Below are 18,780 nucleotides of genomic sequence, written 5' to 3' on the forward strand. Positions count from 1 at the left end.
CAGGCCTTTTCTTGCATCTAGGTGTTGTTAAGTGATGCATCAAGATGGGTAAAGTGGTGAGTTGCACCAGATCACCTTGTAGATGTTGCACACTTTTGCACAGTGCAAGGCTGTGGAAGGTGCAACAATCATGCGGGCTGCTTTTTATTTGATGGTGACCAGCATCTTGAGTGTTGTCGGAGCTTTATTTACTTATTAGTGTCACAAGTAGGCTTCCATTAACAATGCAACAAAGTTACGGTGAAAGTCCCCGAGTCGCCACACGCTGGTACTTGTTTGGGTACACTAGGGAGAAATTAGCATGACCAATACACATAACCACCACGTTATTTGGACTGTGGGAGGAAACAGGTGTACCAGGAGGAAACCCACAAGACACGGGGAGAACATGCAGACACCGCCCAGACAGTGATCCAAGCCCGGAATTGAACATGTGTCTCACATTACATGAGGCAGCATTGGTAACCACTGTGCCACCCTGCCACCACACGGGCACATCCACACAATTTGGGAGTGTTCCATCACACTTCTGATTCGTGCTTTGTCGCCGAATTTCTCGACATCGACTTGCTCTTGTCGGCATAATGTTCACATGGCTAGTCAAGTTTGTCTTCTAGTCAATTTTAATCAGTAGGATGTTGATTGTGTCAGATTCGGTGATGGTATTGTCATTTAATCTAAATTGCTGGTGGATAGATCCTCTGTTGTTGGAAGCATTCGTTGCCTGAAAATTGTATAGCGCGAATGTTACTTTCCACTGTTTCCTCTTTATGCACAGCACGTGTGACTTTCTCGAAAAAAAATAATAAATTGATTGAACATATTTCAATTGCACAAAACTATCTTGACTTTGCCTGTTTACGTTGAACTGTGGTAAACGTCCAGGAAAAACGCATTTAATAATAAATTCTTAGATTTCAATATGACAGATGTTTTGCATAACAAAACATAAATCTTATCAGTTGGTTGTGGGATTGATTTCCTCTGTCAAACAATTGCTCTTTATGCTGTTTGGCTTGCAAGTATTCCTGTTTGGTGGCTTCAAAATATTGACACTTCATTTTTAGGTATGCCTGGTAGTGCTCCTGGCATTCTATCCAGAACACTGCATTGAACCAGGGTTGATCCCCTGGCTTGATGGTAATGGTTAGAATCATAGAATCGTTGCAGTCATTGATAATACTGAGTGGCTTGCGAGCAATTTCAGAGGGCAGTTGAGAGGCAACCACGTTCCAATGCCTCTGTAGTCAAATGTAGTCTAGATCAAGACAGCAGATTTCCTTCCGTTAAGAGCATTAGTGAACCAGAAATTATTTTTTCCATCAATCGAAAAGGGTTTGATGGTCATCAGTACATACATAATTCCAGTTAAATTTATTGAATTCAAATTTAATCAGCTGCCATGGCAGGATTCGAATCCGTGTTTCCAGAACTTTTGTTGTGTTTGTGGATTAATAGTCTAGCGGTAAAACCATTAACCATCGCTTCCCCTTACCCAAACCCACGACCACTTCCATCTAGAAGGACAAGGACAGCGGATATATGGGAACACCACCACTGCAATTTCGCTGCAAGGCAATAATCATCCTGCCTTGGAAACATATCGCGGTTCCTTCACATTCACTGCTTCAAAATCTTTGATTTCCCTCCCTAACGGCATTGTGGGTAAATCCACAACACCTGGACTGCAGCAAATCAAGAAGGCAACTAACCACCACCTGCTGAAGAGCACTAGGAATGGGCAATAACTGCTGGGCAGCCAGGGACACCCATGTCCCAAAAATGAATAAAAATAAACTTGCCTGTGGTTAATTGCTTTCTAATTCCTTCAATTTTTGAAAAAATAGCTTAAATTAGTCATTTTCTAATCCAATGGAGCTGTCCTGCATCATAAACTAATGCATCAATGATCTCAACAGGCCCTGCGGATTTGTCAACCCGCAGCGACAAAGTTGTTCCGCACTAATGCAGATGTGGTGATTGTAATTTTCCAGATTTTCTCCCTTACGTCCAATCCCTATTCACAGCTATTTTGGGGATTTTATCATATCCTATATTTTTAATTAACCAGATATGACGGATTCGCTACTTACATTGCTTTGTTTCTCATTGGATTGCATACCTGTAAACGGCTGCCATTGCATGTCTATTCATCTGCCTTTATCCTGATTTGCTTATTATTTTTAACTTCTCCTCCATTCATATCCTAATAATGTTGCTTATTTGTGTTTACAATGCAAATGAGCACCATTATGTTCAGCTCAAACTGAACGCAAACAGTAATTATAATTTGATCGCTGCTACCAAGTAAAGTTTTCACCATGAGTTCATTAAGTAATCTGGTATCATTGTGCAATATACGTATAGTATACCCCGTTGTCTTGCAGGCTACAGAACACACCCTTCTCAGAGACTGGCTCTAAAATATGTTATGAACTTTCCATCAAAAGTAGCTTTTCCACTAAGATATTTCCATTGAATACCGAGATTTCAATGCCCCCGTCATGAACGGCATATTATTTTTGTCTGAAAACCTTACATCATGACTAGCAATATAACTGGCTGTCCGTTTGTTTACTATTAGGGGTCATATTAGTAAGCCAAGTGATCTAATGTTCTTTTTCCCATTTCTCATAACCACCCGATCCATTCCGGTTTGCTGAGCTTATGAAATATTTGATAAAAATATCGTTAATTAATAAAATCAACAATTTTCATTTTCATAGCTTTGTTTTCATCCTAATTGTAATGCACTCTTCTGTATTGAGGTACTATGCTTCCCCACATTCTTCTCTTTGCGGAACCACCCAAACCCCCCCCCCCTCAACGCCCCCCCCCCGCCCCCTCCCCCCCACCCCCCATCGCCCCCCCCCCCCCCCCCCACACACACACACACACACACACACACACACACACGTACCGTGTCAGATTGCTACCTTCTCGAAAATAGGAAAAAGGTTAAATTTGGAATGCCACAACAGTCACAGAAAAGTTTACCGGTGACTGTCCAGAAGGAAGAATTGCAATTCATAACATGATGTGTCAGGACTACAAATTTATAATCACCACTCCAAGAGACCAGCTTCCCTGTTGATGTACAGCAGGCGGAACAAACAGTGAAATATGCATTATACTGTAAGAGGAAATCTGACAGCAACCCTTGTGCCCATGAAGTTCGGTTGCCATCAGGGATGTGATGGTGGACGTAATGCCAGTATTCTGCAATTCTATAAGTGCAAAGCTCGTGACAAATCACACACAGTTCAGCCGCATTATACCATCGTCAGCGTTGCTTATAGTTTGAATGTTGACTCCAATGAAACGTTTGAGTTAAAATGTTCTTAAAATGACAATGTCCTCACCATGGTACCAAATCAAGAAAAAAGGCTGCCCAAAATGAATCACTTGGGCTTTCTGAGAAGCGAGCTCGAAGATCAAACCACTGAACTGTTGACTGAGAGCTTTGCGGCTGATATGCCTGAACCCCACTGGTCCAGAAACAAAATATCAACGGATCTGGGAACATTATTTGAGGATCTTGGAGGTACTGCCTACCGCAGATCATGAATAAATTGCCTCCATACAACTTCACTGCAGTTGATTTGCCGCAGGTTTTGCACTTATAGCATTGCAGAATACGACCAGTACACCCAAGATCAAATCCCTGATGGCAACCGTACATCACAGAACTTGCTGTCAAATTTCGTCTCACGGTTTAAGACATATATCAGTGCTTGCTCCTCCTGCAGTACGTCCTGAGGGAATCCGGTTGAATATTAATGGATTGGGCCAGCGATTAGTTTGAACATCTTCAGTTGAAGATGTAGTTGAGTTTCAAAAACACATTCCCAACAATATTTATTTCAACACCGAAAGCATGCCGCTGGAATTTTGCAAGGAATTTTATTTGAAGATTCAGATGTGGAATACTACAATAAATAATATTAATAATAGACATGGAGTTAGATTTCCTTCTTCTCCTGCTGTCTGTTGCACTATGCATATATACACTGCTCATCTGGCAAGCATATCTACCTGCATTTTGGTGGATCCCCTCATGCAATGGGAGAGCACAGATTGAAAAGACTAAATATGACGTCCTTGAGCATTTAACAGGCATTTGCGAGACATGTGTGTAGACAGTTGTGGTTGTCTATTGTAAAATGAGAGTGTAGATATCATGCTACTATTGATGTCTTTTAGGGGACGTCGGCACACTGACTATACTCGCTCCATGATTGAAATAAACATTTCATACTTTCATTTTATTCAAGATCCTCAGTTAGTTTTCACCACAATATTTTCTCATGGGAAACATCTACTGGTGACTAACAACAAGTGCACACAGATAGCATACACTAGTTGCAATGCATTTGTATTCATTTATGGGATGTGATGATTGTTAGCTATGTCAGCATGTGTTACCCATCCCGAATTGCCCTTGAGAAGAGGTCCATGACCTTTTGTGGTGAATGTCTGCCTTCACCATGAGACAGATACAACCATGGTGCTTTTAAGGAGTGAGTTCCAGCATTTTCCGAAGGGACATAAGAGGCAACTGATATATTTCCAAGTTAGGATGGTAAATAACATGGAGTGGCACCTGCAGGTGGTGGCTTTCCTATGTGCCGCTGCCCAGCACCTTCAAGATCGTCGCAGTCGTGGGCTTGATAGTTGCCTCGTAAGGAGTCAGTGTGTGTTCCAATAGAACACCTTGTAAATAGATTCATATATTCGTACAGCGTAGAAATGCCCCTTCAACACAACTACATACTCTGCTGCATTCTGCTGGTCCTGTTGGTCGGTGGTGGAGGAAGGGAATATTTGTGGAAAGGATGTCGTTCGTGCAGGCTGCTATGTTCTGAACAGTCTCGATCTGCTTGATTGTTTTTGGAGCTACACTCAATCAACCAGGTGCAGAGCAGCCGAATAGAATTATCATTTGTTCCATGTCGAATGTGGACCGAATTTGGAAAGTCAAAGTGTCAGTTGCTTGCAGGAGGATCCCTCGCCTCTGACTTGCTCTTTGATGTATTTTATTAATTTTTGACCTATGACAGGCCCATAGATGGAGGTAAACTCACAGTGCTCTTCAGAGGTATTTCCAGGGTGTTAACGCAGTTACAGTGAAGGAGCAGCGATACATTTCAAAGTCAGAATGGAATCACTTAGACGGGAACTTCCAAGTGGTGCTGTTGCCACGTGTATACTGCTCCTGTATTTCTAGGTCGTAGTGATCGAGGGTTTTGTATGAGGACCGAGGCAAGTGGAAGGCATTGCTTTTGATGTGTGCCTTTTTGAGTATGGGCAGACATTATGGGTAGAGTTACAAAGTGAGTTCCTCACCAGAAGATTCTTAAATGTGGGCCTGTGCTGGTAGCTATTGTATTCCTGTGCCTAGTCCAGTTCAGTTTCTTGTCAACATTAATCTGCAGGTGTTGATAATGGGGGATTCTACTATGGTAATGCGATGATTATGTCATTTTTGGTTGGAGATGAACATTGCCTGTCACTTACGTAGCGCTAACGTGACATGCCACTTCTCAGCTCAGCGAGATATTGTCCAGCTCTTGCTGAATTCTGACAGACATTGCTTTGGTGTCTGACGAGTCGCCCATGGAAGATAATTAAAATTGTGCAGTCATCATTGAATGTCTCCTGATCTGATCTTATGAGGGAAGGAAGTTTATTGGAGCAGAGGCACTTTGGAATTAGGCGCTGAAGTAGGCAAATTCCGCCCTTCGAACTTGCTCAGCCGTACATTCAGACCATGGGTGATCTCCCCCTGGTCTGACATCCACCTTCCTCCTGATCTCAGCTTCCCTTTATCACTTTTTTAAAAAATTACAAATATATCTTCGTGAAACTATATAGTCATTCCGTCTCCACCACGCTATCAGGCAGTGAGTTCCACAAACTCAATACCATCGGCGAGAGGTAGTTCATCTTCATCTCAATTTCAAATCTACTGTCTCTCAATCTATAGGTATGAACTCTTGTTAGAAACATAAAGGATCATATAATTCTTGCAGTGCAGGAGGAGGCTATTCCACCCAATGTGTCTGCACGGATCACAATCCCACCCAGGCCCTATTCCTGTAAACCCTTATATTTATCCTGCTAATCCCCCTGACAGTCCGATTAATGTAGCCTAGCCAATCAACGTCACCCGCAAATTTTTGGACTGTGGGAGGAAACCAGTGCACCTGAAGGAAACCCACGCACGCACGGGGAAAATGGCAAAATCCACACAGGGAGTGGATGCCTGGGTTGTGAGGCAGCAGTGCTAATCACTGTGCCACCGTGCCATCATGCCGTGCTGTGTTCCAGATTTCCCAAAAGAAGAAGCATTTGCTCTATATTTACTCTATCAATCCCTTTTAGAATGTTGTATACCTCGATCAGATCCCCTTATCCTTATCAATTCCAGTCGGAATTAGTCCAAACTGTTCAATCACTCCCTATACTTCTTGCATCCTTGGTAAAAAAGCTGTACATGGTTGGGCCTAGGGCATTTCATAAAGGTCCTCCTGCAGATATATCCTGGAGCTATAAAGACTGGCCTCCAAACATCAACAATATATTTCTTTGTGCCACGTATTACTCCAGCCTGCAGAGGGCCATCCCATTGATTTCCTTTGACTGCAGTTTTGCAAGGGCTCCTTCAATTTTCGCAAGGTAAAATGTTGTCTGATGTGAAGGGCAATCACTTACACTTCACTTCTATCACTCCACTTTTTTGGCCGTGTCTGAACCACGGTGGTAAGGAGGTCAGGAGCTGAGAGACGCTGGCCAATACAAATTGAGCGTCCGTGATCAGATTATTGCTCACAAGGTGTGGTTTAAAGCACGGTTGATGCCTTATATCACTTTGATGATGATTGAGAGAAGACTGAGAGGGCCGTTGGATTTGACCAGTTTCTTGTGTACAGGACATACGTGGGCAAGTTCCCACATTGCTGGTTAGAAACCAATTAACTACATGTACTAGAACAGCTTGGGTAGTGAGCAACAGGTTCTGGAACACAAGTATTCAGTATTATTTCCGGAATAGTGTCAGAGCCTGTATCTCTTGTAAGATTCAATGCATTCAGGGACTTCTTGGTATCAAGTGGAGAGACCGTAGTGATGAAAGGGACATCTGGAAGAGGCTCAGAAGGATCATCCACCAGACATTTCAGGCTGAATATAATTGTGAATGCTGCACGAATATGCTGCGCTCTTCCATCATTGAGGATAGGGATATTTGTGGAGCCTGCTCCTCCAGCAAGCTGCTTTATTGACCAGCACTGTTCACGGTCAGATTTGGCAGGACTGTGGAGCATAGGCCTGTTCCATTAGATGTAGCCTCGATAGCTAGATGGCAAGTCCAGTTCAGTTTCCTGACAACTGTTAACCTGCGATGGAGCCTTCGATATTAGATCTTGCTGTTGGGCAAAAGGGATCAAGGTATATGGTGTGGGTGTGAGGGTGGTGTGGGGATGGGGGGATGGAGATAGGGTCAGTGTATTGAATTTGATGATCAGCCATGTTTATAATGAATCGCGGAGCAGCCTCGAAGAGCAAATTGGCCCACTACTGCTTTTGTTTTCTGTTTATGACTCTGTGTGTTGATTGTGGGGGATTTGGCGATGATAGATAGCATAGAAATTTAAGGGGTGATGATTAGATTATCGATTGCTACTGGTCCTGCACTTGTGTGGGAAGTACGGTTCCCACACAAGTTATTCCAAGCCAAGACAACATCCTTTTTTTCTGCATTTGGACATGTACTACTTAATTATCACAGTATTTGCCAATGGTACTGAATATTGTAAAGGCATTCGAGAACATCCCCACTCCTGACACCATGATGAATTTGATAGCATTACTGAAAGAGCTGAAGGTGGTTAAGGCTCACGCACCAATGAATAATTCCTGAACTTGTGTCCCGAAACTAAGATTTTTGACCTCCAACTATCAAAATAATCTTCCTCTGTTCCAGAAATGTCTCCAAACTGCGGAGATTATGTCCCCTGATTCCCATTGACTTCAGTTTTACTGGGCTACTTGATGTAACTTTAGGTGAAATGCTGAAATGATATCAGGAGCAGCCGCTCTCATCTCACCTGTGGAAATATGCTCCTTTGTCCATGTTTGTACCAAAGCTGCGATACTGCCATGGGCTTAATTGAACATGCCAATCGAAAGCTAAGCATCTCAAAGCCGAATGTTGCTAAGCAACTGCCGCTGAATAGTACCATTGATGATTCGTTGCATTACTTAACAGATGAAGGAGAATAGATTGATGGAGTGGCAGTTGAGTGGGTTGATTTAAGAACATAAGAACGTAAGAAATAGGAGCAGGAGTAGGCCATCTAGCCCCTCGGGCCTGCCCCGCCATTCAACAAGATCATGGCTGATCTGAGGCGAATCAGTTCCACTTACCCGCCTGCTCCCCATATCCCTTAATTCCTTATGGATCAGAAATCTATCTACCCGTGATTTAAACATATTCAACGAGGAAGCCTCCACTACTTCAATGGGCAGAGAATTCCAGAGATTCACTACCCTCTGAGAGAAGAAGTTCCCCCTCAACTCTGTTCTGAACCGGCCCCCACTTATTTTGAGGCTGTACCCTCTAGTTCTGGTTTCCCTTCTAAGTGGAAAGAATCTCTCTACCTCTACGCTATCCAGCCACTTCGTTATCTTATATGTCTCTATAAGATCACCCCTCAGCCTTCTAAGCTCCAACGAGTACAGAGCCAATCTGTTCAATCTCTCCTCATCAGCTACACCCCTCATCTCCGGTATCAGCCTGGTGAACCTTCTCTGCACTCCCTCCAAGGCCAATACATCCTTTCGCAAATAAGGGGACCAAAACTGCACACAGTACTCCAGTTGTGGCCTCACCAGTGCCTTGTATAGTTGCAGCAAGACCTACCTGCTTTTATATTCTATCCCCCTCGTGATAAAGGCCAACATTCCATTCGCCTTCTTGATCACCTGCTGCACCTGCAGACTGAGTTTTTGCGATTCGTGCACAAGGACCCCCAGGTCCCTCTGCACAGTAGCATGATTTAATTTGTCTCCATTTAAATAATATTCCAATTTACTGTTATTTCTTCTGAAGTGGATAACCTCACATTTGCCAACGTTATATTCCATCTGCCAGATCCTCGCCCACTCGCTCTGCCTATGTAAATCTCTCTGCAGACTTTCCGCATCCTCCACGCAATTCGCTTTCCCACTCATCTTCGTGCCTTCAGCAAACTTTGATACCCTACACTCGGTCCCCTCCTCCAGATCATCTATGTAAATGGTAAACAGTTGAGGCCCCAGCAACGATCCCTGCGGCACGCCACTGGTCACCAGCTGCCAACCAGGAAAGCACCCATTTATTCCAACTCTCTGCATCCTGTTAGATAGCCAATCCCCAATCCACGCCAACACCTTACCCCCAACTCGTGTACCCCAATCTTCTGCAGCAACCTTTTGTGAGGCACCTTATCGAATGCCTTCTGGAAATCTAAAAATGATTTCTCCAGCGCTTTGGTTTGTAATGTACATAGACAATGTTGGGCATTACCTGGTACATAGAGTCATATTCAATGAGTCATGGAGTCTGACAGTTCAGAAAATATCCTTCCGCGATCCATTTGGTACCGAAAATATCTACCACTGAAGGTGCCCTAATCCAATTTCCTTAGTTTTGTTCCCATATCCTTGAATATTTTCATATTTCACGCGTTGATCCAAATATATTTTGAATGTTTCAGTTTGCCGGCTGCGACTACCTTCACCGGCAGACCATTCCAAATTACCACAACACTCTGAGAGAATAAGTATTTTCTCGAATCCCCTCTGAATCTCCAGCCTTAGACTAAAACTATGCCCCCCTAATAACTGATCCCTCAACCATGGGAAACACTGCTCCTTACTCTCCCTGTCCATACCCCTCAACATCTTATGCACCTCAGTCCTATCCCCCTTTAATTTTGCCCTGCTCTACAGAGAACAATCCAAGCCGAGTATGCGAAACTATCAGTGCTCTGGGGCAGGTCCATTTCTGGTGCATGAGTAATCAGAACTCTTGCCAGAAAATTATTAGTCCCCATGCATTTTGCAGTATTCGTTGCCTTCAGACTTTGAATTAATCACATGGTTTGAATCGATTGTGGGACTTTGGTAAGGATTAAACAGTTGATTATGTTACTTAGCGAGATGCTGTTCGATTAGATTTTCAGCTCTGTATATTTCCACCATTAACCTTTGTAATGAACACCTGGTCTGGTTACCGATAAACGTGGGAGATAAGATAATGATTGTGAAAAAGGTAGACTCTGGTTGCATCAGGAATAGCGTCTAGGCAGGTAGTTTTGTTTTCTCTTCGAATTTCTTGCTCAACTAATTACAGTTACTGATTAAGCTTCGATAACTGAAGTTCTCTCCTGCATGCTTGCAATATGTTTGTCCGAATTAAGCTTGTTTTGAGATTAGTCTTGCTGAAGAGAACTAGAATGACAATAGCAGTGCAAGTATAAACGTATTGCTATTAGTTATGCAGCCCATAAATAAGCTTTCCATTAATAAGAAAAATATACCATATTACTGTCATTGTATTTGCTTCAGTGAAACGTTATACGAACTGGAATTAAAACAAGCCAAAATTGTATTTGGTTAAAATTTAGAGACCACTAAATGTTGCATTATATCCAACTACATTAATTGTAATATCGTGCAGAGTGATAAACTGGGGAACAATATATTGACGGTTGTTTTACGATATTGTCCATGGCACACAAAAGAAATGCATACACCGTTTTTAGCAGCTGTATCCAGGACAAAGCAGACCACTTGATGACTACCCCTTTCACAAAAAATCACTCTATCCACAACCGACGGACAGTGACATACGTGTTTACTATCTACAAGATGCAATGCAGTAATTTATCGAGGTTCTTTCGGTAGCAACTGCAAAACCCACGATGACTACCTTCCCTAGACAAGCGCAGTAGGTATGGAGCATCACGACACGGAATTTCCCCTCCAAGTCAGTCACCATCCTGACTTGGAAATATGTTGCCACTGTCTCACTATCGCTGACTCAAAATCCTAGAATCTCCTTCCACGAGCACTGTGGGTGTGTCAAAACCTCGGGGACTGCAGAGGTTCAAAGAAGGCTGCTCAGTACCAGTTTCCGAAAGGTAACTCAGTATGGGCAACAAAATGTGACCTTGCCATTGGTGCACACATCCATAAAAAAGAGTTCAGATAATCTACTAAGCATTTACTATGTCGTTCCCGATTAATCTGATGATCAGCCATGATCCGAAAGAATGGCAGTGCAGCTTTGCGGTACCGAATGGCTTACTACTGCTGCTAATTTCTATGTTTCTAAGAAATTCAGTCCCAATTTAGTTGCCTTACCCAAGCCAGCAGAGGGCGAAAATATAAAGCTTCAATTTACATTGCAGCACAAATTTAATTGCGATACTTTTAATTTAGTGGTATTACATGTCGGGGTGAAACGGCAGCGTCTTTTTTGTGCGTGCACCAGATAAGATTATTATGCATGTAATGCTAAAAATGTTGCAAAGGAAAATCAGCGAATGTTTTTATTGGACATAATTTATTCATGATTGTGCATTTGGCTGCGAATAAATATATCACAAACTTATACACTGTCAGTCAAAAACGTATTTACGAAATAATTATTAAGAAAAAAAAACAATTGTCGCTAATTGAAGAATGAGCTGCAAAAATAAAATATTAATTTCATAGCAGGTCCACGTTAAACAACTTTCAGACATACAGCAGACTGTCTGGGATAATAACAATATGTAAACAATTGCATCTTCAGAATCGGATTATGTTGGATTGTGAGGCGTGCTCTCGAGCCCAACAATCGATCCTCTTACACATCAACCAGCATAGAAATTCAGCTGTTATTTATCTGTCTGACCTTCAGTTGATTGGAGATCAGGGACGCTTAAAAGATTTCAACACTAAAAGTCAATAAACATAGTATGGCGCTAGCCAGCAAAAGGGTAACATGTTTTACCAGTCCTTGGCATTCCTCGATGTGGCATTTCAGCATAAGGGACACATTTTCCAAATAAGATGCTAAGGCAGGCAGATTTCGATCAACGGTTCAGATTATATATCACTTTTCACTCATTATATGGGCACATCACTGTAACAAGAACGAATACAAAGAAAGTATTCAGTGTCCAGCAATTGGCAAAATTATTCCAAATACAGACAATTACAGATGTAAGGCTGTAAGATGCAAAGATCCGCTGGTCTTTCACAGCATGTAGTGGCAACGAAAACGATTAAACATAATGGAAACTGGAGGAACAAAACGTCATCTTGTGATGCGGCACACAGCCTTCTGTATTCAACACTGAGTTCAGCAACTTTCGCATTTGAACTTTTATTTTCTTCTACTTGACCATATAGTTGTGTTTATTCCAACACATATTTCCAACGTTCATCTGTTCCTGCCTCTATAATATTGCTTTGACTCTTCGGATTTGAAGAAGATTTGAAGAAGAGCCATTCACACTCGAATCGTCAACCCAGATTATTTCTCCACAGAGGAGGAAGAGGAGGAGGAGGAGGAGGAGGATGGGGAGAGGGAGGGGGAGGAGGAGGAGGAGGAGGATGAGGAGGAGGAGGGGGAAGGGGAGGAGGAGGAGGAGGGGGAAGGGGGGGGAGGAGGAGGATGAGGAGGAGGAGGAGGAGGAAGAAGAAGAAGAAGAAGGAGGAAGAGGAGGAGGAGGAGGAGCAGGAGAAGAAGAAGAAGAAGAAGTAGAAGAAGAGTGGCAGCGTGTCTGGCTTCCAGGTGCTGAGTGGCCACTATGATACTTCTGCCTACGTTTTCCACTTTGATTTGTGGACAGCACGTTGGTACAGTGATCAGCATTGCTGCCCACAGATCCAGGGACCCTGGTTCAATCCTGGCCTTGGGTGATTGACTGCTGAGAGTTGGCACATTCTCCACCTGTCTGCATGGGTTTCCTCCAGGTGATCCGGTTTTCTCCCACAGTGCAAACACGAACAGGTTAGGGGTATTTGTCATTGCCAAATTGTTTTATTGACCCAAGATGTAGAGATCAGATGGGTTAGCCTTGCTAATGTGTGGGCTTATGAGGATAGGGCAGGGTAGAAGGGCTGGTAGGTTATTCTATCTGAGAATCGGTGCAGGCTGGATGGGCCAAATTGCCTCTTCCACACGTTAGGGATTCTATGATTGAAACGCACACGTTTCTCAAAGGGGTCGTCTTCTCAGACGCTGAGTGATTGTTTCTGCTGGTTGGGTAATCTAGGTCATATAGCAGTCGCAGGATAAGGCCACGATTATTTCTGATTGAAGAAGATCTCCAAGAACACTGCCCTGATGAAGGAGCAACGCTCAAAAAGCACGTGATTCCAAATAAACCTGTTGGGTTTTAACCTGGTGTTCTGAGACTTATTCCAATTTCGGATTGAGTTGACTGGAAATTAATTCCTCAAAGAACAGTGTTTTTTCTTCAATTCACTGTCTAAGAGAGTTGCTCATGCTCCAAAAAATAATATACATGGGGGTGACATACCAAGAGTTTGCTCTCCCAGGTAAGTTCTCATATGTAGAACGGACAGGGAACTGGGTGTGGAGCAGAGGATTAGGCACGATGTCATTAGATGGCATGACAGTCACAATGGACCTGAGGGGCTACTCCTCAAAGCTTTCCTTTATCAAGTCGATAGTGTCGAGCCAAAACTATCACAATTCTATCACGTCATAACTGTTTATCAACTCTCCTTCTTGTGTTTTCTTTTTACAAGCGGAATCAACTCGCAAACGAAATTAAAAGAAAAAGCAAAATAAGTAATCAAGAAGAAAAAATGCTTCACTCGTTCAGTTGTTACCAATTACATTATCCATCCTTGAGACAATGCTATGATGTAACATTTTTTTTCCAGACTATAAATTGAAAATGTTTCCATTCTAAGAACAAATAAATTCAAAAATGAAGAAACAATATTTACCCTGATTGGATTTCAATACGTCGTTTTTTACTGAGTTTCTTGAGCTGAACAACTGACTTTTCGCTAAAACAATTAATTCTGTCGCCCGCTTTTTCTGATGAATATATTTGCAAATGCTTCAGCGATTTGTTCTTGGAGATTGCCGAGCAGAGTCCATCTATACAAGCGTCTGTGAGACTGTTGTTGGCCAACCTATGTTACAAATTGTGCAAAGGTAACATTGTGATTGAGAAAATGTTTTAGTTTCTCTTGAAAAAAAAGCTTGAGTTAGCAAAAGCACAAAATAACAACGACTCGATAAAATTGCAGATGGCAATAAAATAATTTCCATGTTTACGATTCATGATTGAACATTTGAACCGAAATTCAGCAACAATTTACTTACTCCAATGTTTCTATTTTGCACTTGGTGATTTCCAATGTTTTAAGTAATTGATGCACTCCAGAATCCTTCAAATGATTGTCTGTAAGTCTGAAGGCAGAAAATCGCAATGTAACAATTGCCCTTAGAAATCATCATTGTTGGATGTTGCTCTCTTGCGATAAGTTGTTTTAAATTGTTTTGTGCCCAAGCTATTCACAGTCTCCTTGGATATCTTTGATTTAAACTTGATCCTTGATCTGATTGTATGTCTGTGCATAGACCAAATCTAGCAAAGAAAAAAGTAATTCCTCTATAATTCTTTTAGCTTTGATATTGCGTACTGGAATTGTCTCTGAAATCTATTAGACACATCAACTATGGTCAATAGATTTTGAATCCCACATTTCGTTTTAAGAAAGGGTCCTACGAATTCAATTAAGACCCTTGCAAATTTCCTCAAATGCTCGTATTGGCAATAAGGGTGCTGGTTTTATCACCACATTAGGTTTCGCCATTATCTGACGTGCATGAATTATCACTACACCGGGTTAAAGTTATTTGGAATCACGAGCTTTCGGAGCGCTTCTCCTTCATTAAATGAGTAGAGGTTAGTTCATAAACACGGCATATATAGGCCAAGACGCAATTGCAAGATAGTGATACGTTGCATTGTGAATAATGTTTGGAATGCGAGTCTTTACAATTAATCAAGTATTTACAGGTGTGAAGAGTGTGAGTGGAGAGAAGAATAATCACAGGTTAAAGAGTTGTGAACTGTCTCAAGCGAGGACGGTAGGATTTTGCAAACCAAGGTAGTATGATGGGGGTTACAAGTAACGTGACATGAACCCAAGATCCCGCTTGAGGCCGTCCTCATGCGAGCGGAACTTGGCTATCAGTTTATGCTCGGAGATTCTACATTGTCGTGTGTCTTGAAAGCTGCCTTGGAGCACGCTTTCCAGAAGTTCGAAGACTGAGTGCCCTTGACTGTTCAAGTGCTCCCCCACTGGAAGGAAGCACTCCTGTCCGGCGATTATTGCATGGTGTCCATGCATCCATTGTTGTATTGTCTTCATGGCTTCGCCGATGTACCACGCCTCGGGGCATCCTTTCCTACAGTGTATGAGATAGAGAACGCTGGTCGAGTTGCATGAGTATCGACCATGTACCTGCGAGGTGGTTTTCAAGTGTGATGGTGATATCCACGTCGTTGATCCGGCACATCTTGCAGAGGTTGCCGTGGCAGAGTTGTGTGGTGCCACGGTCACTAATCAGACGCATATGACATGACTGGAAAATTTGAACCACATCTTTATGCAGTCCAGGCCAATAAAAAGTTTTTCTATTTTTGTTAGTATTTTCCTCCTATTGGTACCTCATGTGCTACCTGCAAAAACTATAATCTATACCCGATTGGCAATACTACTTGATGAGCAACTGCCCATTTCCCGTCCAAATGAATAAGCAGGGGTCTCCATTTTTTCTCACTATGACGTCACTCTAAAGGTTATAACATATCGGTATACACTCAGATTCCTCTTCCATGTATGTTCTCCGACACAGCTGTTTTGTCTCTTTATTGAATACAGGAGTTGGGACGTCTTGTTGAAGTTGTACAGGACATTGGTAACGCCACACTTGGAATACTCTGTGCAATTCTGGTCACCCTATTATAGAAAGGATATTATTAAACTAGAAAGAGTGCAGAAAAGATTTAATAGGATGCTACCGGGACTTGATGGATTGAGTTATAAGGAGAGGCTGAAGAGACTGGGACTTTTTTCTCTGGACCATAGGAGGGTGAGGGGTGACTTTATAGAGGTCTATAAAATAATGAGGGGCAGAGACAAGGTAGATAGTCAATATCTTTTCCCAAAGGTAGGGGACTCTAAAACTAGAGGGCATAGGTTTAAGGTGAGAGGGGAGAGATACAAAAGTGTCCAGAGGGGCATTTTTTTCACACAGTGGGTGATGAGAGTCTGGAACAAGCTGCCAGAGGTAGTAGTAGAGGCAGGTACAATTTTATCTTTTAAAAAGCATTTAAATAGTTACATGGGTGCGATTGGTATAGAGGAATATGGGCCAAATGTTGGCAATTGGTCTTAGTTTAGCGATTTTAAAAAAAGTAAGGGTGGCATGGACACGTTGAGCCAAAGGCCTGTTTCCATGCTGTAAACTCTATGACTCTATGATTCTATCTTTCTGTTAAACATATTTTAATTCTCCTTTTGAATCTATGTCAAATTTTAGCAGTGTGGTTGCTACACTGACTGACTTGCTGAAGAAGATTCTCACATTTCAATGTACGGTCGAGTGTCAAATTTGACGGCCTGAAGTCTGTGTTAACTACCGTCCCTTTGTTTGATACACCAAATTATGGATATCATTCAAGGTGGCCTTCGATGCGAGGGAAGTAGACGTCGCTGCCATGCTATTACAAGAAGTTGACAAAAAATTGCAGTGGCCTATTGAGTATTTTTCGCTGAAAGCTGAATCATCATCCGAAGTAATATTCAGCTTTTAAGAAATTTACCTTGATTGGTGCTGGCGTGGCAAAATTTTAACATTCCTGTTGCCAGAAATTCACCTGAGGCAATTGTAAATACTGAACACAATCCATGGATGTTTCTGTATAAATTTATGAATAAATAATCAAGGCATTCGATGGAGGCTATTACTGCAACAATTTAATTTAAATATATATTATCGCAGGGAGATATTACTTGATTGTCAGTGCTTTGTCACGATTATGCTGAAAGGAGAAAGAGTGTTCGGTGGTGGAATTCAAGGTCTGAAATTAGTTACTTTACTGTTATGTTTGCAACTTTTGATTTTGTGAAATGTATGTACGTTTATTCTGGAGTACTAGTAGTGTGGAACTGAAAGGTTTTGAACAATGAAACCATCGTTTAATATTGATGCTTCATTTTGCAAGGGCGGAGGATGCCACTGTGCCTTTCAGAAATATATTTGCATAGTGTTTCTCTGCAGTTATTTTAAGAGTGTCTGGCTTTTTGTCATTGTTACCGTATCTCATGCCTGGAGTGTAACATCTTATGCCTGTGCAAATTCAAAGTGCAATACCTATGGTCTAGGATGATTTCATAAGAAGATTTAGGAGTTTTTGACCTGGATGATAACATTACCATTGACCAGGAACTTAACTGGACTCGCCACATATTAACAAAATCTGCAAGAACAAGTCAGATGCTGGGAATACTGTGGTGAGTTATTCAGCGCCTGCCTCTTCAATGTCTGTCCATCATCGACAAGACTCAAGTCAGGAGTGTGAAGGAATGCTTCCCACTTGCCGGACTGAATGCAACTCCAACAACACTCAATAAATTTGATACCATCCAATACAAAGAAGCCCACTTGAATGCCACAACATCTGCAAACATCCACTCCTTCCATCATCAATGCACAGTAGCAGCAGGGAGTGCTATCTGCAAGATGCACGGTAGAAGTTAACCAACGATCCTTAGACAGCACCTGTCAAATCCAAGACCATTTCCATCTAGAAGGACAAGGGCAACAGATACAAGGGAATATCACCACTTGCAAGTTATCCTTTAAACCACTCTCCATCCTGTCTTAAAGTTTAACTTTATTTATTAGTGTCAAAAGTAGGTTTAATTTAACACTGCAATTAAGTTACTATGAAAGTCGCTGAGTTGCAAAACTCTGGCGCATGTCTGGGTGCACTGACGGGGAAATTAGCATGGCCAGTGCACCTATTCAGCACGTTTTTAGGACTTTGGCAGGAAACCTGAGCACTGGGACGAAAGCACACAGACACCGCGGGAGAGGGGGGGGGGAGTTGTGGGGGGGGGGGGGGGGGGGGCGGATTACCGGACATTCAGACTATGCACAAACAGTGCTCTATGTCCAGAATAGAGCCCGGGTCCCTGATTCTGTGAGGCAGCTATTCCAGCCACTTCGATAAATATCGAAGTTCCTTCACAGTCGCTGCTTCAAAATTCTAGAATTGCCTCAGTAATGGTATTGTGGGTCAATCCACAGCACGTGAACTGTCGCGTTTCAAGAAGGCAGCTCACCATCACCTTCACAAATGCAAATCGGGATGATCAATAAGTGTTGGCCAGCCAACGTCGCCCTGAATAAAATAAATCATAGTATTATGAAATTCGTGAAAAAGGGTCAGGCACACGTTGAAATTATGATGGTAACGGTTAGATATTGCGAGATTTGTTCAAAGTGGCACGCAAAAACATGAAACTGCAACATAGAATTTACATGAAGGACATAGAAAGGGGCAAAAAAAGGTTAAACATTAATAAAATGCAACATATTAAAATTATTTAACTATGACACAGAGAAATTAGTATATACCTAAAAAAAAGCATTACTGCATAACATACCATGGAGCAGGATAACTA

At 42.2% G+C, this 18,780-nt stretch overlaps 1 protein-coding gene across 1 annotated transcript in view; it reads right to left on the minus strand.

Moving 5' to 3' along the window:
• Positions 1 to 11,585: 11,585 nt before the first annotated feature.
• The window catches only part of LOC144505305 (NACHT, LRR and PYD domains-containing protein 3-like), a 32,084-nt gene continuing 24,889 nt past the window's right edge, over positions 11,586 to 18,780 (minus strand). The window contains exons 8-10 of the mRNA XM_078231415.1: positions 14,402 to 14,488; positions 14,017 to 14,208; positions 11,586 to 12,175 (exon numbers count right to left, since the gene is read on the minus strand). Coding sequence (XP_078087541.1) covers positions 12,160 to 12,175; positions 14,017 to 14,208; positions 14,402 to 14,488 — 295 coding nt within the window. The 3' untranslated portion in view covers positions 11,586 to 12,159. The remainder of the gene's footprint in view (positions 12,176 to 14,016; positions 14,209 to 14,401; positions 14,489 to 18,780) is intronic.

The sequence above is a fragment of the Mustelus asterias genome, chromosome 16, assembly GCF_964213995.1.
Source record: "Mustelus asterias chromosome 16, sMusAst1.hap1.1, whole genome shotgun sequence".
Lineage (NCBI taxonomy): Eukaryota > Metazoa > Chordata > Chondrichthyes > Carcharhiniformes > Triakidae > Mustelus > Mustelus asterias.